A 26180-nucleotide genomic window follows, 5' to 3' on the forward strand; every position below is an offset into this window, starting at 1 on the left:
CATGTCAGAAAATTCCTAGAGTGAACCCTGTGTATATACACCTTAATTCCACTAGCCGTGCTCAGGTCTCAGGCAGAAACTGAGTATAACACTCCGGTGATTACAAGTGAAACTCGGTCCCAATAATGACACTATCAAATTGATGAAGGTATTGTATTTGTTGTTTTGGGTGAAATTACACTATTTAAAAGTCAAAAGCACGGCTAGAACTTAAAAGGTTTCTGTCTGAGTATTTACGGTAGTTGCTGCTCATCTGGACATCCTAATTACACCACATTCTTGTGTGTGTTCCCACTAAATTGTCATTAAAGTCCTTTGTGGGATGTGGCAAAAGTTCTAATCTGCAAAATTACTGGCAATTTTTGTCAATAGAATTTCAAAGGAAAGGCTCAATGACAAAAGTAAATGTCAACTACTGAACAAATAACAACAGCTAGCAGCAAATATTTCTCGATGGAGCTGTCGATAGTATTTCAGAGCACCAAGCACATTCAATGACAGAGACATCCTGTTAAGAGCTACTGAGCTGCCTGGTACAGTCAGAGCTGCCTGTTACACTCAGAACTTGATGTGTCTCTTGTTTCCATGAGATTGGGACAGCTAGATACTATTTCAGTCATGGTATAGCAATGATACTTCTGGTGTCCTCACCCAGAGGCTAGTGTTGCACCATGAGTCCGACTGGGGCTCACAGGACATGTAGCCAGCATGCAACCAACAAAGGAAGTTTGTCTTACTTTTTTCCTTAAAGTAAACAAGATATAGTCTTACAGACAGCTTGGATATCACTACTTAATGGCAAGTCATGCCCGATCACTCACATATGGAATTTCATTGAAAAAAACCATGACTGTGCTTTCTCAATGTACGAAACAAATGGAAGGAATTATTTACAACTGACATAGATTAGCCCCCAAATAACCTGACGGCCTATTCATGAAGCTGTCTTAGCTAAGACACTTCTTGATTACTTACAACTACGGTTACAAAATGCAATAAGAGCTATTCCTGTATCTGTCTTAAACCTATTGCAATATTATCTTACTTTAGACAGTGCTAATCCCAGCTTAGACAGTGAACTCTTTTGTGACAGAGGTGAAATAAGCCGGGGTTTCCCAATGCAGGAAGACTAAATGTAGACAATGTAGACTTAAATTCATGTATGCATTCATAAATTTAAATATATTCATATAATTTTCAAAAACATACAATTAAACCGCAACAGAAGATAAATGTTGATGTTATACCGGTGTGAATTCTTTTTTGCCAGAGGGTGGTTTTATATATTTTACTGTAACATGATCAATGAGAATAATATCATAAAGCTGTTTTCTTTTATAGATGAAACTAGCAGGCATAAGAATATATAAGGAAAAAGAAAATGTTGCAAATATATAAGTAACCGATTCAGCTCAGGGAGTGTTAGATTTGTCAGCACCACTCGTGGGTTTCACCGAAGTGGTAAACTTCTGAGACCTGCATCACTTCGGGCTTTCCTCCCACATTAAGCTGACACGCCGTGATATAACTGGAATACTGTTAAAAGCGGCGTTAAACCCAACTCACTCACTCACTCACTCACTCAGGGAGTGTTGCATAAACCATGTCGTAATTGTGGGGCGTTGTGATGTATTTACAGGTCGCACACTTTGCTATGTTCTTTTCAATCAGTTTACAATATTATTTCCGACTGCATCTTGTGATAACTATGCTATGAGACAAGTGAAAATCACCAGGACAAGTGAAAAGAAGGACATGCACTAACCAAGTGGTTAAGTATTTGTAGAGATACTAACAGAGTAAGTTTTTTTGTGCACATCTAAAAAATTAAATGGTAAAACAAATCCTGAAGAAAGATCAAGACTTGAAAATCACAGATGCCTATTTCATCCTTGAAACTCACATCACAAAAGTTAACATAGTACTTTGTAAATATCCTGTTTGTATGTATGTTTCTTTCATATATGTTCAGGATTTCCTTATGATATCCTATAACCTTAATAATCTCCTGTAAGGTGTCACTGTGTAGGACCTCACATCTAGCAAAAGGAAACTAATATGAACCACGACAAGGAATAAGTGTATTCTATCACACACTTTGAACAAACATCCTTGACGATATAATGATAGTGAATAAAAAAATTAACAATATGCAATCTCATTAAAATTGATGCTCATGACATCAATCAATGGATTGTCTGGTCAAGATTCGATTATTTTCAGACCGCTGTCATATAGCTGGAATATTGCTGAGTGCGGCGTAAAACAACCAACCATCGTAAAAATCAAATCTTTTACTCCAATATGATGCCTCTCTTGTGTCAAGATCTCAGGATAGCTGTATGGTAACACGAAAGTTACTCAAGCAGGAGTAGTAGACGTGAATTGTTAACATTTTACTACAATCTGAACAGCTATGTAAGGTTGGTTAGCAATCTACAGAAACACTATGGTTTCTGTCTGCAAATGACGTTAAGTATTTTACACAACACTGAGAGAATAAACTTGAAACGTTGCTTTCATCATTCGTAATGGAATATTCAGTCATGGATTAAATACTTATCAAACAGAATGCCATCCAACTATACGTAAATGACAAAGTGCTCACTCAAATAAACGCAATATTTCATTTGTTGTAGTCAAAGGGAAACCACTCCCACTCTCTACATAAATTAAATGCCCATGACAAGAAAAGGTCATGGTCATAGCGATAACATGCAAACATGCTGCTAGTCTTGCAACTGAAATACATGAAAAAAACAAAAAACAATTGTTATGCTATCATCTGTTATCGACTTTCTGTTGGTCAGAAGTCATAATTGCTAAGTGTGATGTTTGCGGCATATTTTCCAGGATCTGTTGTCTGTGTTTTGCAGAAACCACTTGGTCTTGTAGTCAGAAATGATACAGTAGACCTATAGAACCGAATCGATTTCTTCAACATGCAATCTATTGTCTGCAATCTTACCTGTCATAAGTTCAGATACAAATCTGACCCTGTCGTAGTTTTTGTCGTAAACTTAAGATGACTTAGTGCTAAGAGGGCTTCAAGACTTAGCTGAGATTTCTTTTGGCTACAACAATCCAAGCGCTGTGTATGTATGTGGTAGTGAGTGGGAGGGGGTTTGTGAGTGAGTGAGTGAGTGAGATGCATGATTCTACATCAGCAAAGTCTACAAATACTACGTAATACTGCACCAGTCATATCAGAGTGTATGAATACTACTCATACTGCACCAATCATATCAGAGTGTGTGAATACTACTCATACTGCACAAGCACTTTTTCAGCTGTTTTGACACATCAGAACCTAAAGGAAATATCCCATGAAAATCAGGACAAAATGTGTGCACTGATGTAGCTAATTCAAGTGATGAAATCAGCAAACATTTGGAGTAGCTGAACCACAAACTTTCATATTACCTGATCATTGGCAAATGATAATGGCCTCCGGGCGATATCCATGTTATCCAGCTGTAATTTGGTGACTGCTCGCTCTGGAAACAAAGAAAAAACTTTTAAGTACAGAAAACTGAAAACACATCAATCACAGCTGACATTTAACAGCACGTACATATGCTGTAATCCATCTTTTGGATATGGATTATGGATATAATTCCCTGAAAAATGTGTACAGTTTAGAAAGGGCACCTCATTGTTTTCCTAAGTAAATGTCAATACGTTGCCATAGACAGACACATTCATGTTCATGTGTGCACTACTTGTTACACTTAGTAGCTTTGTGACTACATTAGGTAGGCCATACAACTGAATACATGCATATTACACAGCAGGATTTTCACACCTACATCAATGCACACTTGCAGGCATCCAGTGCACGGGGGATTGTGCTGTCAAACAAAGCTGTTGGAACATTTATTTTCTATGTTAGAGTCCATTCGACAAAATATTCATAGAACAGATTTAGCTTTTGGTCTACTGGCAGGTGTTTACTGCAATCTAGTTGCCGACAGCAGTCAATTATGTAAGAGAAGCCACATATTTGTTATCTGAGCCTCTAAAAATATGACAATGTCACATTATCACATTTCTCTATCAACTGTGAAGAAGTTAAGGTTGGTTGGCTGGTTCATGTTTCACGCCGCTCTCAGCAATATTCCAACTATATGGCGGTGGTCTGTGAATAATCCAGTCTGAACCAGACAATCCAGTAATTGATGTCATGAGCATCGATCCACACATTTGGGATACGATGACATGCATCAACCAAGTCAGCGAGCCTGATCACCCGATCCCGTAAGTCGCCTCTTACAACAAGCATAGTCGCCTTTTACGGCAAGCATGCAAGAAGTTAAGAATAATGAGTCATCCCAACTGAATAGCATATGGGCAGTAAGTTTAGCAAATAAGACATAATGATAACTAACAATAGAACTGCATAGCCTGGAAGGCCAGGAGCAATATAAACAATATTGGATTCAGTTTATAATCAACACAAAAGACCCAAGGAAAATCATGGCAATAGTTTCCAAATATAACTTCATAATGAGATCCCAATCTGCATTCTATGGTAGAGCCTTGTCCAATATATCAATGAATAATGACAGTCCAGCATCACATCAAGGTTCGAGGTTGAGTTTGGTGGTCAAGGCTAAACTGCTTTATTTGCCAAGACGCAAATTGTACATCATCAATATGGATGATGTCGAAGTGTTACAAAATTGGTTTCTATTCCCACAAAGTCCCAGCTCTGACATAACTGATACTGATGAGCATCCTGTTAGTACATCAACCTGAACCAATGTCCAATAAGCTAAAGACACGATCCCCAGCATCCCAAATACATAACTTGTGATACCTGACATATTTACTGAATATGTTTGTCCTGACCCTGGAACAAGCTTGCCCTCCCATGCTGCAATATAGGAGACCGCTGCTCCCCAAGTTAATGACCACTGCTCAGATAGAAATCCCAGCGGGATCTTCCATCAAAGGTAAGCCAAGTTGAAATCATCTCATAACCTCTAGTAATTGGGAAACAAACAGCCTCAGCACATTGCCTACAGAAGCTTACTATCTAATATTAATCAATACATTTTCAATCACACAAAATAATGAAAACAAATTTTAGTCCTCCCTGGGGATGAGGTGTTCAAGAAGCTCCATTATACAAGCTGCCATGAGAACGAAAAGTCTGGGATTGCATGATACATGACATACAGGAAATATGGCTGGTTTTGTGAATCAGGAAGTTCAAGTTTCAAGTAGCTTCTAATTATCTCCTCCAGATAGGAAATTAAATATGAAGCAAATGTCAAGTAACAAAATATCTTACATCCTTATATTTCAATCCCTTTCTGGCATAGGACGACGGGCATCTCTATTTTTATTGCAAGCACTCACTTAGTGGTTACTGTAACTTATTTGTGCATCAAATAGATTTGTAACTGCAAATACTTTGTCGCATACATACTTATCATAAATAACATAAACAGACACAGGAATTGTGCCTCTGTGCCATGAGAAGGTAGTGTATATAGGAGTTGCTGGTGATAACAGGCATGACAATGTACAGAGGATGAGAGAGGAACAGCATCAAGTGGCAGAATTCATAGACAACAATATGCTCCATTGGACAAATGTGTAACAGATGTGAGCGTCAGGTCTCTGCAACAATAGCCTAGGTACACAAAGAATATTGAACTTTGATGAGGCATATTGGTTCCACTCACACTTTATAACAACCTTATTAAAACCTAACATCAACTGACATGATAGTTTGCTTGTTGAATAGACACTATAAACCTTCCTAAATAGCTTGGTTGGCATAAATCATAATAGGGGGAACAAGTTTTTGATATCACCCATTCTAAATTCTCTCTGTTTGAATCGTATGTGAAAGGGGGGTCTGAGGTTTTGATGGCGATCATTCTAAAGTGCCATTGTTTGATTGGTATGTGAGAGAAGGAATGTGAGGTTTTGCAATCCCCTGTTCAGTTGGCATGTAAGCGAGGGAGGTCTGAGGTTTGGGTGGCACCCATTCTAAATTGTCTGATTGGTCTGTGAAAGAAGGCATCTGAGGTTTTGCTGACACCCATTCTAGATAGCCAGTTTGATAGGTCTGTGAGAGAAGGAGTGTGAGGTTTTGCAGGCAACCATAAGGGCATTTCTAAATCCCCTGTTCAGTTGGCATGTAAGCGAGGGAGGTCTGTGATTTTGCTGACATCCATTCTAAATCGCCAGTTTGATTGGTCTGTGAGAGAAGGCATCTGAGGTTTTGCTGACACCCATTCTAAATCCCCACCGTTTGATTGGTCTGTGAGAGAAGGCATCTGAGGTTTTGCTGACACCCATTCTAAATCCCCACCGTTTGATTGGTCTGTGAGAGAAGGCATCTGATGTTTTGCTGACACCCATTCTAAATCCCCACCGTTTGATTGGTCTGTGAGAGAAGGCACCTGAGGTTTTGCTGACACCCATTCTAAATCCCCACCGTTTGATTGGTCTGTGAGAGAAGGCACCTGAGGTTTTGCTGACACCCATTCTAAATCCCCACCGTTTGATTGGTCTGTGAGAGAAGGCACCTGAGGTTTTGCTGACACCATTCTAAATCCCTAATGTTTGATTGGTCTGTGAGACAGCAGTGTCGAGATTTTGCAGGCACCCATTTCCAAATTCCCTCTTTGATTAGTCTGTGAGGGAGGGGCCAAATTTAATTTGCACCCGGTAGGATGAGGTAACAATAAGCACATTGCAATAGAGAAAGACAACTTATCATAAATAAAATACAATGAACAATTAAAACATTATTGTCTGGTTTGTCTGTAAGGACATGGCCTGAAGCAGTATTGTCTGGCACGCTCCACTATATCCACATTACAAACACATTCTTGTTAATGTGTATCAGATCAACCTCTCATGTACACTGACCCGTCACAGAAACTGCTACAGCCATCAACAGCATTGAACCATTAGTTTACATTTACACCAGTATGAATGATGGCATGCACGACTTCACCTGGCACATGCGAAACTGTATTAAAAGACATAGCTCAGTAACACAGGCAAACATCCCAAGGTTGAACTATGACCTTCCAGCTTGTCGAACATCACACATGAGTGAGCATACAAAGGCTTAACGACATGGCCACTGAAGGCTGAGGTGTGAAGCAGTGGGGGAGGGACTATCGCACCCATTTCACAAGTTCCCAAGACATTTTCATCTATGATGAATTGTCTGTCAAAATGAACTGAACATGCAAAGAAGCAAAGCGTAGAAACTGTCAAAAGCAATAGTACTCTCCCTGCAAGAATTTGGGGTTTTGTTCTAATCTAGCTGCTACGATTGATAGGGATAACATTATTGTCGTTTTATACTCAAAACCAGTCATCACCGGGTCTCAGAAGTGATCTGTCAAGCTTTACATTAAGTTATGGAAAACTTTAAAGAGAGTAAACATCATAAGCTGAGACAAGTGTGAAATTTGCAGCGATGAATCCATACTATACAAAACTCAGTAAGCTTTAGTAATCTGAATCTGGCTTGACACTGCCAGCTTTTGTGATTGCTTCTGCTTGCAACATCACCATCTCTGTCATTTGAAGACTAGCTTACTGTTACAAAAATGATAACAATGGCAAATATTCTCTGTGACATCATCACACTCACTGACCATGGTCAATGTCCATGAATACAATATCAGAACGGGCTTTGAAGTAACATATTAAAATACAAATTTAAAACTATATTTTTTATTTGAAGAAGAAGATTTATTGTACATATACACCCTCAGGGGGCAGGGTACAAAACATGAACATGACTAATTAAAAACATTGACATACACAATAGAATACAAATATTGCTATGATTATATTGCTAGAGAGGAGATGCAGATTTTCTTTGCCTGAACATTTTGTGAATAAAATTGGAGATAATTTTTGCAAACGGCTCTGGTGGATTTAATAGTATTATTGATGGATTAAAAACATTGCATAAAATATAACAAAAAAATACAGTTAATTCTTTGAAGTAATACTTAACCAAATGAATAGCATAACTGCAGGCTATTGCTAACATGTAACTAAATTATTCAACCCAGACGGAACATATTCAGACGCACAACTATATTCTCATATTTGTTGCAACCTACCTAAGCTAATATGTTACTAAATCTAAAAAATGCAGAGTTGTTAACTGTTCCACTGTTACAGAGCTCCTTGTCCCCCAAGAAGGTAACCTGGTCAGTCCCCCTCCGTCCCCTGCATAACACTGAGTGTCAACAAGGCTCCCCCTGGGCACTGCTTAATAATATTAATCCTTGTATATTATCCTCCTCATAATGGTACAGACAACTTAACTTCCATCATAAACCGACTCTAGACATCCATCATGGCTGAAGTTTATCCACATAAAACATGTTTCTCCATGACCTAAGTGACAAGATAGAAGTATTGTAGCAACCATAACGCTGTAAGAAACGCCATTGAATTCCTAGAGAGTGACAAAACACTCATACATTCAAAGTCACACTGGTTATCTTGTTATGATCCGACAGTGAGTGAGTGTGTGAGTGAAATGGTTTTACTCCATGGCAAGTAACACCTCATGGTTATATGACACAATACTGCATCCCTTGGGGCATTCATTATAGAATAGTGGGTGAGTGAGTGAGTGAGTGAGTTAGATATATATGCCACTATTAGCAATATTCCAGCAATATCACACCAGGGAACACAAGTAATGGGCATATTGTACCCATGTGGAGAATCTCACCAAGACTTTTGGCGTAAAGAGCGAGTGCTTTAACCACCAGCCTCCATTTCCCTCCCCATATCCTCCAAACACCAGGCCTGTCATAAGAGTCAACTACTGAGGGGCAGGTGGTCTCAATGTGTGACCTGGTGGGTTGCGTCATCCTCCTCAAGAGTATGGATTGTTGCCCAACCTCCGCTTTGTCTGGCTCAGACTCTTCAGGTCCCTGATATATAGCTGGAATATTGCTGATTGGCGTAAAATAACATTCATTCAAACAGCAAACTGCAGTTGTGATAGTTGGTTGATTGGTTTGTTGTTTAACGCCGCACTCAGCAATATTCCAGCTAAATGACAGCGGTCTGTAAATAATCGAGTCTGGACCAGACAATCCAGTGATTAATATCATGATCATCGATCCACGCAATTGGGATCGATGAAATGCATCAACCAAGTCAGCGAGCCTGACCACCCGATCCCGTTAGTCGCCTTTTACGACAAGCATAGTCACCTTTTACAGCAAGCATGGGTTGCTGAAGACCTATTCTACCCCGGAATCTTCACGGGTTCAGTCATGATAGTGTGAGTGAGTTTGGTTTTACGCCGCTTTTAGCAATATTCCAGCAATGTCACGGCGGGGGACACCAGAAATGGGCTTCACACATTGTACCCATGTCGGGAATCGAACCCGGGTCTTCGGCGTGACGAGCGAACGCTTTAACCACTAGGCTACCCGACCGCCCCAGTCATGATAGAACAGGAGCACAAATGGCTGACAGTGTGAGTACTGATCCATACCGTCAGGGCACAAGAAGACGCAAGATCAGCCAGGCAGCTACATAATGTTGGTCTCAACAGAAGCAGGGAATAAGAACATGTTATAAAACTTTATAAGCCTGACCCCAACTTGGCCTCATGATACTTTTTCCATTAGGTCGACTATGCTTGTTGTAAAAGGCGACTAACGGGATCGGGTGGTCAGGCACGCTGACTTGGTTGATGCATATCATCGATCCCATGCTTGCCACTAAAGGCGACTATGCTTGTCGTAAAAGGCGACTAACGGGATCGGGTGGTCAGGCTCGCTGACTTGCTTGATGCATGTCATCGATCCCAATTGCGTGGATCGATGCTCATGATATTAATCACTAGATTGTCTGGTCCAGACTCGATTATTTACAGACCGCCGTCAAATAGCTGGAATATTGCTGAGTGCGGCGTTAAGCAACAACTAACCAACCAACCAACCAACCAACCATTAGGTCGACTGGTATTATTTGGTATCTCAACATTATTATGGCATAACTAAAATCTCTTGGATAGCATTTGGGCCATCATATTCACAGTTAGTTCAGGGTACTCATGATATCTTCCCAGCGTTGAAGATAACAAAGAGATTCCATTTTTTTTAAATTGATGATATTAAACAGAACCTTAATCATAAAATCATGGAAATGTCCTAAGGCTATTTGTCTCAAGCAAAATATAGAAAAGTCAAATCAACCACGCATGTGGGTTCATATTCACCAAATGATTTGTAATCAGCAACATGATTGCGATACTACGGCAACAGGAAAATAATTAATCAAGCCAGGACAAGACAACTCAGTGGTGGATAGTTCGAGCAAAGATTTATTCCTAGCGGTATTCAAGCCACAACCTGACAACCCAGTGGTGGATAGTATTTGCAAAGAGCACCTGGTTTGTTTTTTCTGGTAGTAATCAGGCAACATGGCAACCCAGTAGTGGATAGTTTGAGCAAAGATCACCTGGTTTTTCCTAATGGTAATGTCAGGACCAGACAACCCAGTGGTGGATAGTATTTGCAAAGAGCACCTGTTGTTGTTTTTTCTGGTAGTAATCAGGTAACATGACAACCCAGTGGTGGATAGTTTGAGCAACAATCACCTGGTTTTTCCTAATGGTAATGTCAGGACCAGACAACCCAGTGGTGGATAGTTTGAGCAACGATCACCTGTTTTTTCCTAATGGTAATGTCAGGACCAGACAACCCAGTGATGGATAGTATTTGCAAAGAGCACCTGGTTTGTTTTTTCTGGTAGTAATCAGGCAACATGGCAACCCAGTAGTGGATAGTTTGAGCAAAGATCACCTGGTTTTTCCTAATGGTAATGTCAGGACCAGACAACCCAGTGGAGGATAGCATGAGCAAAGACACCTGTTTTTTCCTGGTTGAAATCAAGGGGAGACAACCCAGTGGTGGATAGCATGAGCAAAAATCATTTGTTCTTTCCTGCTGGTAATCAAGCCTGTTTTTCACAACTTTGTATTTCAAGCATCATGTTTTGTATGTGCTCATTTTACATAAGTTCAGCCATGTGAAAAGATTTCCTCTTAATTCAAATCATCACATCAGCTGATGCATTTCAATCCAGCCTAGTATTTCTGGGGAACATCCTCTAACAACAATACATTACCACACAATACACAAGGGCGTTGGTTTTATAACAGGACTAAATTTCTTCATCAGTGCAATTTTGTCTGCTTACAACACATTTCAATCACTAAGTCCCTCCTGATAACTATGTCATTTTTCGATGATTAAAATCCACTCAGGCTTAAAATACAAAGTCTTCCTTCACACAGGAACTGGTGGAAAAGCTGGACAGTATTTCAAACCTTAATTGGACAGTCATTCAAGTATAAAATGTCCTGTCAAAATTGTCGCATGCTTCAATAACATCTTCACTATCAAAGTCATTTTCACTCACTTTCACTTTGCGATATAGATTTGCTGAGAATTGACGATCTTTTGAAGGAAGACATTGATCAAAGAAAGGGGTGATTGTATTGATGAAATCTTGACAGGCCACAGACTGCACAATAACAGCAATCGTTGGCCCTCAAACCCATCAACATATCTTTATATGTATTTGGCTGAATTAAAGAATATGTTCATGAGTTATCCGAAGATAATGCTTGCAATTGTTGAACACTGAACTCTGCAATATTCCAGCAAAATGACAGTGGCTTATAAATAATTGTGTCTGATCAGATAAACAAGCAGTGGTAGAAACTAACATTTTTAGTCCACTAGTCCTTAAATAGCCAAGCCCTTACAAATGGCAAATTTATACTATTCCTTATGAGACCTTAACTACTGGGCAGCTTGGCAAAGACAACACGACTAGTGCCAATTTCTAATGGTGACCAGTCATCAATATAAAGAGCAACATCCCAAGTCAGCGTCTCTGTCAACCTAGATTGATGTGATTGTATTAAGCCCACTTTAACTATTTGTTTTTTTTACATTTAATTCTTTGAGTGATGAACATTACCCACAACACACACAGCAGCAACATGGGCAAGTGGGGCTCTACTCTACAGGAAGTGGGGCGGTCGGGTAGCCTAGTGGCCCGGGTTTGATTCCCGACATGGGTACAATGTGTGAAGCCCATTTCTGGTGTCCCCACGCCATGATATTGCTGGAATATTGCTAAAAGCGGCGTAAAACCATACTCACTCACTCACTCTACTGGAAGTACATGTCATGTACAGCTATATCAGGTAAATAAAAGCAACAAAACCCTTTCAGCCATAAGAAATCTCTGCTGAAAGCCGAGTTGATTGTACAATTCCAACTATATCATGAGCATGTGTTTCTGAATCACTATCTAGTAGTGATGATATCAGATGTTCGCGAAAATGATATGACGCACTTCCAAATCTTCGTAGAAAGAATATGCTCGATTGTGGCTGGTGCTGCTGGAATATTGCTCAACATGAAGGGCAAATTGACTATAGGAATGTTGAAGTCACCCCTCTTGTCAGACAGTCTTGGGGAGAGCTTATTGCCACTCTGAATCTTTATGCACAGATCTAAATATGAAACACATGTTACCATCCATGTACACTGCAGCAACTAAGGACATGCCAGGTGAATGGGGCTCTACTCTACTGGAAGTAAATGAACAGCCGTATCAGGTACCAGTAGTATAGGAATGAAGTGAGTGAGTATGGTTTGATCATCATAATCAGTGAGTGAGTGAGTGAGTGAGTGAGTGAGTGAGTGAGTGAGTGAGTGAGTGAGTGAGTGAGTGAGTGAGTGAGTGAGTGAGTGAGTGAGTGAGTGTGGTTTCATGCTGCTTTTAGCAATATTCCAGCAATATCATGGCGGGGGATACCAGAAATGGGCTTCACACATTGTACCCATGTCGGGAATAGAACCCAGCTCTTCGGCTTGACGAGCGAACGCTTTAACCTCTTGGCTACCCGACCACCCCTTATTCTGACACGGAGCTCTAAGTAGTTAGGAGGTTCCAAACCAGAAGCTTAATGGGGGTTCTATCGCTAATATAGGTCTCAATGCTATAGGCTTTTTCAACTACCATATATCCCTTTCATGGCATCACAGACTGACATCAAATAAGCACAGTTTTTATCTCTGAACTTAGATGAAAACGAATTTGTTTGGCAATGTCAAACAGAATTAAGATGGAATTAAATCAACAAACACCCCAGCGGACAAAAAAATCTTTTTATGAAGATCTATCCCCACTTGGCTGTTCATATGAAAACCTTTCCTATCTTTTTGTACAGATGGCAAGATAAAGACAAGACACATTACTGGAGTCAGAGTGGCAAATGAAGACGAACTAACGAGGAGAAGAGGCGGAGGTGAGGGTAATGCAAACATCGCACCAAGTACTCCAGGAATTGAACAGCCCCTGTCCAAACCTCCTCAGACCCCTGTGGAAAACACTATGTGTAATTGAGCCATTGATGTGCCCAATAAAAAACACTGGGAGCAAATTTGGCTGCAGCAATCTGATAGAATTATTGACAGAGACCTAACTCAACTGTACAGCTCGATACTGGAGGGTCCTTTGTAGGGACACAGTGTACATAATACCAGCAAGGAGAGGAGGACTGATGGCTGGTCCAGCAACATGTTTCCACACACTTACATTACTGTACATAATACCAGAAGGGGAGGAGGACTGATGGCTGGTCCAGCAACATGTTTCCACACACTTACATTACTGTACATAATACCAGCAAGGAGAGGAGGACTGATGGCTGGTCCAGCAACATGTTTCCACACACTTACACTACTGTACATAATACCAGCAAGGGGAGGAGGACTGATGGCTGGTCCAGCAACATGTTTCCACACACTTACACTACTGTACATAATACCAGCAGGGAGAGGAGGACTGATGGCTGGTCCAGCAACATGTTTCCACACACTTACATTACTGTACATAATACCAGAAGGGGAGGAGGACTGATGGCTGGTCCAGCAACATGTTTCCACACACTTACACTACTGTACATAATACCAGCAAGGAGAGGAGGACTGATGGCTGGTCCAGCAACATGTTTCCACACACTTACACTACTGTACATAATACCAGCAAGGAGAGGAGGACTGATGGCTGGTCAAGCAACATGTTTCCACACACTTTCATTACTGTACATAATACCAGAAAGGGAGGAGGAATGATGGCTGGTCCAGCAACATGTTTCCACACAGTTACACTACTGTACATAATACCAGCAAGGGGAGGAGGACTGATGGCTGGTCCAGCAACATGTTTCCACACACTTACACTACTGTACATAATACCAGCAAGGGGAGGAGGACTGATGGCTGGTCCAGCAACATGTTCCTACACTTCTTCAAGTGGCATTTAGAAGTTAGTAGTGAGTGAGTGAGTTTGGTTTAACGCCGCTTTTAACAGTATACTAGTTATATCACGGCGTGTCAGCTTAATGTTGGAGGAAAGCCTGAAGCGATGCAGGTCTCAGATGTTTACCACTTCAGTGAAACCCACGAGCCCGGGTATGGTGCTGGGCCACCAGTGTCCCCTTAGAAGTTGGTATGATGGGTGATAGTTCTATGGATATACAACTTGTTTGTGCCCATGAATGTGTAGATACTAACACCATTATCCAGCAAGTAATGTCTTGCTTGATCACATCACTTGCTTGATAACAGTGTTAGTATCTATACCGAAACGTCACATTCATAGTAATAAAGATGTTGTATATCAGTACAACTATAATCTCCCTTGTTCATGTTTCTACACACTTACAATACTTCAGGGTAGCTTCTCAAACTGTACTGATAATGCATCCTACCATAAACACTACCTGAAACAAAAACACTACGTACTTCACTGTAAAAAGCACACTCGAGAAAGAAATACACTCTTTGGAAAATTATCCACACAAAATGTAAATGTCCAAAATAATGTAAACAAATCACATCATTACATCCTCTTAAATAATGTAGCCATCAACAACAATTGCATATGTTTCTATATCTATGATTTCAAGCAATAAATACCCGTTCAGCCTAATCAAACTTTGACATTTTATGTATCATCAAATCTGTAATACTGATATTTTCTTGGATATTATCACACACAATACACAAAAAAACTCATGAAATGAGGGAGAAAACTATGTATGATATCTTATTTTAGGTATAATGACCAAACTTTTTATACCCCACTCAAGTGGGTGTATATGTACAATAAAATTATCTTATTACGTTTAAGAAGATTTTACAGAGTTAACAAAATAGGCACAAATTCCAGTCTGCAATAAGTGTTAAAAACACAATCCAGTCACATTTCAAAATTCAAAGGGTTAACAGGAAGTGGAGATGGCAGCCCTCAAAAATCTGTTGCGACCACACACAAGAGTCAATAAATCGGCTCTATCTTATATTTTATCAGGCCTTTGTTTTACCCTGTTGCATCCTGAAGCCTGTGAAGAATGGGAAACTCATAGGCTGCCTTCTGTATACATCACAATATAGGTGTAGTCTCTCGGAACCCTCACAATGTTGCATCTAGGCATCATGTAGATAGGGAATAAATAACAGTAACACACACAAGGAGTAAATAGCAGCAACCGTCTTGTGTCTCCTGGGAAGTTATTTATCATGTTGCTCAACAGTGCTAAACACATCTGTGTTCTGTATTCATAGGTATGATAAAGAAAGACATCGTGGAAAAATATGATACATATTTAGGTTCTGATTAGACTGGATTCAGAATAATAGTTGGTCAGTAGGAAATATATTTGTTAATTACTCATCTAAGAGAATTCACCTCAATACATGGCAAATCTTATATAGAGACACCAATAAAATTGTTTGTGTCTGTAAAAATTATCTATCTATTAATGTCTTATCTATCTATTAATGAATCTTTTATTTGATTTTCATTGCATATCATTTTTTAAATATTTTTTCGGGGTTGGGGGTTAATTGGGTACAAAAACTGAAGGTGAATTTGAAGTCATCTGGGTTAAAATCATTTCTTCCTGCCTTCAGCACATGAGGACTGACAAATAGTGACAATTAAAGCTCCCACTCTCTTTCATCCCTAACTTTAAAAGCTGTGGCGGGAAGAGTCCATGAATCAATGAAATACTGCACATGTCAGAATTCACCATCCTTTTCAACCTCATCAATGCTCAAGTATCTCAAGGAAAACGTTGATAAATCAACAACAAACAACTGGGTTAAATCTCATTAAATTCCACAAAAACAAACCAACAACTATTCAATTTACACTTTTTCCAAGAGAATAATCCTCAGGCATAAAATTCTGAAGTTAGCATTCCATCCTCACACACAGTAGTGTAGAAGGCATATAACCAACAGGCGAGAGTTCTCAAGGTGAGAAACCTTTGCAAGGTAGTCTGGCTTTGATGTATAATCCCACTGATCCTGAGACTTAGAGAACATCGCCCTAGCATACACCTGTGAAACTTGAGACAGGTACTAGTATAACATGTGGAAATATCGCCTCCATTTATACCATTCTTACTCTCTTTTCCTACTGATAGCAAAATGATTGTAAAATGTTGTAGGTCTATCTGATTTACAGGTATATGTTACTTGGTGCCACACACACTCGGACAATGATCGAAAACTTGAGACAGGTACTAGCATAAAATGTGGAAATATCGCCTCCATTTTATATCATTCTTACTCTTTTTTCCTACTGATAGCAAAATGATTGTAAAATGTTGTAGGTCTATCTGATTTAACAGGTATATGTTACTTGGTGCCACACACACTTGGACAATGATCGCTACTGATAAAGTCCATCAGAGACCACATACAGAATGATCAACATGCAACATAGACTTGCTCAAGTCTCTAAGGCAAAAATTATTAGCTTAAATCATAATTTCTAGATTATGTAAATAATAAGAACAAGTTGTCCATATAAGAGACTGGAGTCCTTACTGTCCACATATCTAGACTTGCCTTTTAGGAGGATAGAATTACAACACATCCATGGGCTTGTCTTTCAGTACAGCCTTGGAGCAAGGCTACATGCAACACGGTATACTCACAATGCTCAAATGATACACGATACTACCAGGGTACTTGAGACCTTGCCATGACTGCAGTTGTGAAAAACAGTGATGAACTGGCAGGCTACATTTGAGTACTCTGCCAGTAGAAAGACCCTTTGATAAGGGCAACAAAATGGCATACACTGTTGAAAAAAAACAGTGTGGCAAAGACAGCAAAGTGAATGTAAATTTCACACTGCGCTATTATGGGATAATGTTGTCAGAAAGCTGAAACTGTTGTTGTGACCTCACCACAATTCATGTGATATAATCAAAGTATCAATTTCAAACAGAATTCCTTTCATGATAGTATTATTCATAGAAGAAAATTGATTTAGCGAGTTCTGCACATATCTTTGTCATATTCCTTGCCTTCCTTAGTAAAGAGATTTTGTTGATAGGCACCTGTCTGTATTATTTTATTCAGTGATATATACCATGTATTCATGTCAATATACTTGCATACCGTATTCGACGTAATAAGCTCTAATAAGCGCCCACAGCGATATTTGCTAATATATTGGTTAGTGAACAATCCCAATTAGCACCCCTTCCGATTGATCAATGTACATTAGATTTATTTATTCGCCTATAATACGCACTCGTGTGTTATTTACACCCTTAATTATGGGCAATTTAATTCTGGAAAAATATATCTGTTGCATATAAACATTTCAGGCTGTCAGCATAAACCACAAAATTTATCTTTCAACTGTTTTTTTCACCAAAATAATATTCTAATAAGAGCCCCCTTTTTCTAATTTTGAGACCGCCCTGGGCGCTTATTACGTCGAATACGGTAATATTAAAAAGTACTTTCAAACACAAGTGGCTCAACACTTAAAAAACAGGATGGAACTCTGGGCTAAATGCCCCTTGTAGCTGGCTCCTCAATGTATCTGCACTGCATCATTTAAACATTTTTGTGATTTAGTGTGATGCATTTTAGTCAATCCTGTCCTTACTTTCACACAGAGATCTGTCATAAATGACAGCTTTGAGTAATTTTCCCAAGATGGGTTAAAACAATACTGAAATTTGATCTTGCATAACATTTAACAAAGAATTAACAGATATTGTATAACAGCATAATCAAGTTACAAAAGACACTCTTTCATAGTTGGCAGTTACCTACAAAACAAGAATCCATTAGTTTGTGGAATCTCTATTAGAGAAGTTTCACGTCTCACTTCAACTTTGCAAATGAGTACTATACACCCAACTTCACAGATTCCCACCATTTTCATTGCAGGAATGGAGGACCTAACCTTTGGCAAACACAACACATGATACCTCTTAGATTACTTGCTGATGGAAAACATCTAATATTGCATCCCTAGTGGGCAGATCTATCAGTGCGGACTACAGGACAGGGGCAGCTAACTGGGGAGTTTATTAAGTTAGTACTTGTTGCTCCTTGGGAAGTGACGGCGAAGTTATTGAATTGAACAGTAACTGAGCACATTCCAAGGACCGTAAATAAATGAGTGTGATGATAATATAATAAGTCACACAGCAACAATTTCATTATTCAAATTCATATTCACTGGCTTATCAAATTTCATATTCCTTCCCAAATGTAATGTATGAAGGAATTTCAGGTGATGATAACCATTGGCCCTGCTGAGTTCCTGGGGCGATAAGCAAGTTATTACACAGCTTCTTCTGTATATCCCTCTCACACAGCACTCTGCACATGTAAAGGGAATATTATGTCACCGTGGCAGTACAACCCAAGTTCAAGATTTACCCACAAGCTACATAAATAAACACAAGCATATGATGGTATTTCAAGTTATATTGCTCTCATATTCGCAACAAATATTCAACAGGACTCATTCCGACCAATCCTTTTAGAAGATGACAAGTACTTGCAGGTACAACACAGCAACTTGATCAAAGTGAATTTATATGTATATGTGACAAACAAACACGAGGCAATGAACTCACTTATCGTCACATTTTATGGAAAGAATTATGTGAATGAAATGAGCATGGTCCATAGGCTTTGTTGAAAAACTTATACATACACACCTAAGCAGAATTTTGAGGTTGGGTGAATTTTTTGCTTCAGTATAATTTGCATGCAAATTGGTGTAGATAGGATGGTTATCATGTTTAAATACATTTGACAAACTTCTATTACTCCCACTGTTCACTTACATTGAAAGGTACCTATGTTCATTTTACACACGATTACTTCAAAGGACAAAGGTTTTGCAAAACAATACTTTAGCTCGAGGCCTGTGTCCAAATATACGCCTCTTTAATTTTTTTCCCTCATGCTGAAACTGATGTTCAAATTACAATTATTTCAACTCGAGTCAACCATGGTAAGCTTTACTACATATTGATGTCTGCCAAATTATCAGCTAATACAGGCTATCCATTGTCAGCTTTTGTATAGGAGGTAGGGCGATACGACACCCCGTTCCCCTTCATGCTCCACTGACCACTGACGGCACACGCACACACAAAGCATTTATTTCAGTTTTATTCCCTGACCCTAGCCAAGCAGCATCTGAAGGCAAGCACCAAGGACAAAGAAATATCATCTTGCTATCAGACCAGTACATCAGTTCATCATTTAAGTTAGCTCCTGTTACAGATGCTTAAATAATAGGCTGGGTTATCTCTCAGATGGAACCAGATAGCATCTCATGATCCTACTTCCACCAGCCCAGCACAGCCAGTCCTTCCAGTGCAGGCATTTTTTGTAGGACTACTCAGGGTATAAAGTTTCTCTCTAAGATTTCAAATTTAGTATAGCGAAATACAAAACTGGAAATATTTGTTGATGACAAATACAGCAGAAAAAATTCAAGGCTGCAGACATATTTTGATCCATGTAAAACAAGAATAGTTTCAGAATACCTTAAACTGTTTTATTAACTTGATAATCAACACAAATTGAGTGACAATTGAACACAAATTTAATTTGTTTTGCTTGTCTTATGTTTTTCTGCAATCAATTATGTCTACTCTACTAGAACCGTTTTTTTCACTTTTTAATCTTACTCTTCAAAATGTGGGCCATGATAGCTAAGCTAATTTTTTTCTTCATAAAATAAGACTTGATTTAAGTTGATTAAATTATAGACAGACTCTCACTGGAACAATTTATGAAGGTGTGTTAAAACAGCACTAAGATCATTAACTATGTCAATGAAATATTATAATATAAAAGTAGGGCCAAATTGTTACACAACACAATACATGAATGTTTAATCACAGACAAAAGCTCTTAGACATTGTTGTGTTTTAATTTCAAAGGCATGAACCAGAGCATAAAATGCTCTGAAAACATAAACATGCAAACTTATCATATAATGATTCAACCATCTTGACCCTGCCTGGCACCACAGCATTGCCACACCAATTACAAGGGTATTTAAGCAGTGTTTACAAGGTAATCAGGTCGATGGGGTTCATATAGCATTCCAAGTCGAACTGTTTCAACCTCAAGCCTTAAATTATGCCCATGTTTTCTGGGAATAATGCAGGCTAGATTTATGTGACGTAATTGGGCGTAACTCTTGCAGGATGAGGTTGGAGTGAAACCATAGGGCATGCCGCAATGCCGATACAAATGGGAAATAGATACACATGGAGCCAGTCAACTGTGAGACCACATCCATGGGGGATCCTACTCATATGGTGGATCTCTTCAAACATTACAACTTCCTACAAAACCATAAGGAGTATAATTTGATGAGGACTTGTACTGGTGATATTCAGTTGACAGTTATGTCAAAGACTCATTCACATTAAGATTGAGTCTTGCTTGTAACACTTTGTTTGTTTGTTTGTTTGTTTATTGTTTAACGCTGTACTCAGCAATATTCCAACTATATGACGGTGGTCTGTAAATAATAAAGTCTGGACCAGACAACCCAGTGATCGACATCATGAGCATTGATGTACACAATTGGGATACGATGACATGCATCAACCAAGTCAGCAAAAACGACCATCCGATTCCGTAAGTTGCAACTTACGACAAGCATAGTCGCCTTTAACGGCAAGCATGGGTTGCTGAAGACCAATTCTACCCTGGATCTTCATAAGTCTTTTTGATAACATAGTGTACAGTATGATCTTGGACAATATACTATAACATACATACAGAATGATGTCCTTAAATATTCAAATAATACACATTGTTTATAAACAAACATCTTTGGAAGAGACAGAAAGTTGCTCAAGAAACAAGAAAGTTTGTATATCTAAGCATTCTTCATTGTTATCAAATGTGCTGCCTTTAAGAACTGAAGCAAGTCGGTGACCAAAAACGGTTCACATTTTTCGAACAACTACCATTCATGAACATACCGCTTCAATTGGTTCCATTAATGTTCAAATTAATTTTGAACCGGGAGACCCTGTCTCTGTCATAAATCGTGTCTGGCTAAACAGACGGGAGCTGCTCCCTCTACTAAGGATTATAAAACACAGTTCAAAGCCTGCAACTGCTCAAACATTTTTCAAGCATCTTTGCAATTTTGAGAGAATTCCTGACCATGTCTGCTGGCAGACTAGAGGAATTTAATCTTCCATTTTTAATCAGATTTATCACCAGTTTCTTCCCTTATTAAATACCCGATAATTCAGTCATTTCTAGTTGAAGTTGTAACAATGTCATCCATGGAACTTGCAACTCCGAGGACAGAGTTTTTATATATACAATATTCTCATTGCAAAATTGTACAGCAAAAAATTGGAACAAATCACAAAATTTCATCAAACAAAGAAGATGTCATGTGTGGTTTGTAAAATCGTTCGTTCGTTCGTTCGTGAGTGAGTGAGTGAGTGAGTGAGTGAGCGAGCGTTTAATGCCACTTTGAACAGTATATCAGTTACATCACAGCATGTCAGCTTAATGTGGGAAGGAAAGCCCGAAGTGTTGCAGCTCACCACTTTCATGAAACCCATGGGTATGGTGCTGACTCATCTCAGAGACCTTTTGAATTAAATGTGTTTTTACAAGAGTATTTTTTTTCAAATATTGTCATCACTGTCTTTTTAACAATTACTGCACAATCATTGTGTCACAGGCGTCTATTTCTAATGGAAACAGGTGAAAAACATTTTCTGATGCCAATAGTGCTAAAAGCTTTTCCTGTTGACGTCATGGCAAATATCCAGGTATAATTCAGCACATACTTGCAAAATACGACAGCCTATTCTTGTGTCCCAAGTCATGATGTTGCTTCAGCAACCCATGTTTGCCATAAAAGGCGACTATTCTTGTCGTAAGAGGTGACTAACAGGATCGGGTGGTCAGTTTCGCTGACTTGGATGATGCATGTCATTGCATCCCAATTGTCTGGTCCAGACTCAATTATTTACAGACCGCTGTCATATAGCTGGAATATTGAGTGAGTGAGTATGGTTTTACGCCGCTTTTAGCAATATTCCAGCAATATCACGGCGGGGGGACACCACAAATGGGCTTCACACATTGTACCCATGTGGGGAATCGAACCCGGGTCTTCGGCGTGACGAGCGAACGCTTTAACCACTAGACTACCCCACCGCCCCTGCTGGAATATTGCTGAGTGCAGCGTTAAACAACAAACAAACAAACATTATGGTGCTACAAAACTGTTACAGAAAATTCACTCATTCCTGAACTAGTGTTAATAAACATGGCATTGTTTATTCATAGTGTCAATAGAATGAAACAGATCTTTACTTAACTTTCAGAACTTTCTTAAAGACAATCTTACAAACTCACAATATACAGAGTTGACCTTCATCAAGGTAACATCAGTGAAGGTTCTGAAGGATCAGTTTAACTTTCATAAAGATAATCTTCAAAATTAACAACACAAGGACTTGACCTTCATCAAGGTAACATCAATGAAGGTTCTGAAGGAGCAGTTTAACTTTCATAAAGCCAAATTTCAAAATTAACAACACAAGGACTTGACCTTCATCAAGGTAACGTCAGTGAAGGTTCTGAAGGATCAGTTTAACTTTCATAAAGACAATCTTCAAAATTAACAACACAAGGACTTGACCTTCATCAAGGTAACGTCAGTGAAGGTTCTGAAGGATCAGTTTAACTTTCATAAAGACAATCTTCAAAATTAACAACACAAGGACTTGACCTTCATCAAGGTAACATCAGTAAAGGTTCTGAAGGATCAGTTTAACTTTCATAAAGCCAAATTTCAAAACTAACAACACAAGGACTTGACCTTCATCAAGGTAACTTTAGCTGCAATGACTACAACTCCCTAGAACCCATGACATGCAGGAGGTGTATCACAACAGTATTAGTGCATACAGCCCATCCAGGTGACTTCCCCGGATTCCCCCGGGCCCTGCACAACAAAGCTATCAGTTCCCCTGAGACAGTGACCCTCTGCACCATTGTAATGCAAGACTATTTGGTTAGATAATAAACCTTATACACCCTTCCTTCAGTTTCAAGCACACATTTGTTCTTTTCCTGTTTTTACACTCCCCACCTTGTGGGTACTGAGTTCATCACAAGGTACAGCCCAAACTTTGTTTCAGGTGCTGTCATGTTGCATTCAGTGGATGGAAACTCTTGAAAGGGTTGGGGTACAATGTTGTATAACACTAGTACATGTTATTCCCGATATGTATTCCAGTTCTGGTTACTGTTAAAGTGATTTTACAATACATCCCAGTTTCAGGTGCTGTCATGCTGCATTCAGTGGATGGAAACTCTTGAAAGGGTTGGGGTACAATGATGTACAACACTAGTACATGTTATTCCCGATATGTATTCCCGTTCTGGTTACTGTTAAAGTGATTTTACAATACATCCCAGTTAGTTGCCTTATTTTTGGCCACCAATATTGTTTCCAGAAAATCAAGGTCAATACAATTCATTGTGCCAGCAATCTAACACAAGGGCTGGTAAATGTCACAATTTTTTACCTCAAAGGATGTAGGTCCAGATCTATACATAATTTTATCTAAAATGTGTGACTTCATGTTTACACTGACAGCCATACAACAACCAGCTATATCACGGGATAAAATAGTTCCTTAAAATGAGGTGACATGAGCGTATATTTGCACAACTTGCTCTTCAGAAACATCTTACGCAACACATGTATTCAAAAAATATCACCATTACATGAGAAAGGTCTGTTGAGAACATGGTCAACATGATAAACTTGACAGGAGAGATTTCAGAAGTTGTTAGTGAACCAGTGGTGGTTACGTTTTAGTCATCATTGATCAATTGGCTGATCATTGAAAGGTGATCAAAGATGTGCCAAATAGACACTAAGGTAAATTTATAGATTGCTGTAGGCTGTCACTGTCAGCTTAGATACTTATGTCAGTTTTGTGGTCATGTGACTGACCTCTGGTACTGACAAACCTAGAAACATAATCGGGGCGAACCGGGATTCAAACCCACAGTCATAGGTTTCTGGCATGACCAAGGGATGCAACTCTGCACAGCGAATCGCAGCGCCTTAGATGACTGGGCCCCCGTGCCCCCTAAACTTTAGAGAGCTCATGATGTGTCTGAGAGTCATTTGTTCATAATTAATAACAATCCATTTGAATATCACCCATCAAAGACTGGTCAGCACAGCTAAAAGTTTGATAGGTTGCAAACATAAGACCCTGACTAGCCAAGTTGGAAATTGTAATGAGCCAGTCCAATCCACTAATTACCTTGTACAGAGCTAGATGCCAGATTGACTGAACATGTCTCTGCTTCATATTACTGTAATTCCTCCTACAAGGATTCAATGCATCCATCCTGTGTCTGTGTTGGAGGCAAGTAACATACATCACATGGCCGGCCTCTACACATCTGTACAATACAACCAATCATCCTTGGATTCAAGGAGAGGAATACAAGTATCCTGCACCTTCTCTCAGGTCAGTTCACCAGGACAACAAATATCTGGTTGGTAGATGTATGTGTAGTCATGTGTTCAAATCTGGTACAGACAAACCTTTGCAGAGTGAGTGAGTGAGTGAGTGAGCGAGATAGTGGGTGAGTGAGCCAGTGAGTATGGTTTTAGGCTGCTTTTAACAATATTCCAGCAATATCACGATGGGGGACACCAGAAATGGGCTTCACACGTTGTACCCATGTCAGGAATCGGACCCGTTTTTCAAGGTGACAAGCGAACACTGTAACCACTAGGCTACCGACTGCCCCTTAGTAGAGTGAGATATGTAAGGAGTGAGATCCTTAAGGTCATCCTCATCCAAGAATGTGATCTGTTTCCTTTTCACTTCACTTCACTTTGTTTGGAACGAACCCATTCTCACACCTCCCAGTTCGAAACAATATTCAATATGTTGGGGCTTTTTTATGAGATCAAATTGCCTCCTTTTATGTTGAGGCAAAATGTGGAAAAAGATGATTAATTTTCATGAAGCTATGAGTCTAAATATTAAAATGGATTCGCTTCCACAGCATATTTCACCATAAAACTCATCAACTCTGGAGGTATGCAAGGGTTGAATCACATTGAGATATAAACTGCATAAACTGTCGAATCCGTGAGTAATAAAATAAACAACTACATCTTGAAAAGGACAAACTCCTATCAAGCCATCAATAAAAGTTAAAAATCCATATCGAAAAGAAAATAAACCTGACCTGGGGAATCCATGACATTTCTTGAGATGATGAAAACCAAGTGAAAAACAGCCAGAAGAAAAGGAGGAGTGCAGTACGCCATAAAATGAGTACCGCGCCTAATTGAGTTTTCCATGCTGTAACGTCAGATGCCCCGTCATAAACACAACAAAACACATAAAACCTGACAACAATGGCAGCCTTGATTCCACCACGATGCCATGATAGAAGTGGTGCTAGAGAGGAGATGGCTGCAAGAATCAATTAACTCTGGGTGGATGCATGCTCAGTAGGGATGGTGGGTGGGTGTGAGGAGGAACTGTGACGGGGTGGGGGTGTTTGAGGTGAGGGGTGGAGTTGTGGGTACATGTAGGTGAGGTACAGGTTGAAGGTGTGGAAGCGGTGGGTGAGTAAAACGTAGGAAATGGTACACAAGTAGCGGTTGGTTGATTGGTTTGTTGTTTAGCACCGCACTCAGCAATATTCCAGCTATATGACAGCGGTCTGTAAATAATCGAGTCTGGACCAGAC

At 39.4% G+C, this 26180-nt stretch overlaps 1 protein-coding gene across 1 annotated transcript in view; it reads right to left on the reverse strand.

Annotated features, from left to right (window-relative positions):
• The window catches only part of LOC124122685 (heparan sulfate 2-O-sulfotransferase 1-like), a 228632-nt gene that overhangs the window by 124742 nt on the left and 77710 nt on the right, over window positions 1-26180 (reverse strand). Inside the window, exon 2 of the mRNA XM_048389359.1 lies at window positions 3424-3497. Within this exon, the coding sequence (XP_048245316.1) occupies window positions 3424-3497 (74 nt within the window). The remainder of the gene's footprint in view (window positions 1-3423; window positions 3498-26180) is intronic.

This window comes from Haliotis rufescens, unplaced genomic scaffold (assembly GCF_023055435.1).
Source record: "Haliotis rufescens isolate VD_foot unplaced genomic scaffold, xgHalRufe1.0.p SCAF_8, whole genome shotgun sequence".
NCBI lineage: Eukaryota > Metazoa > Mollusca > Gastropoda > Lepetellida > Haliotidae > Haliotis > Haliotis rufescens.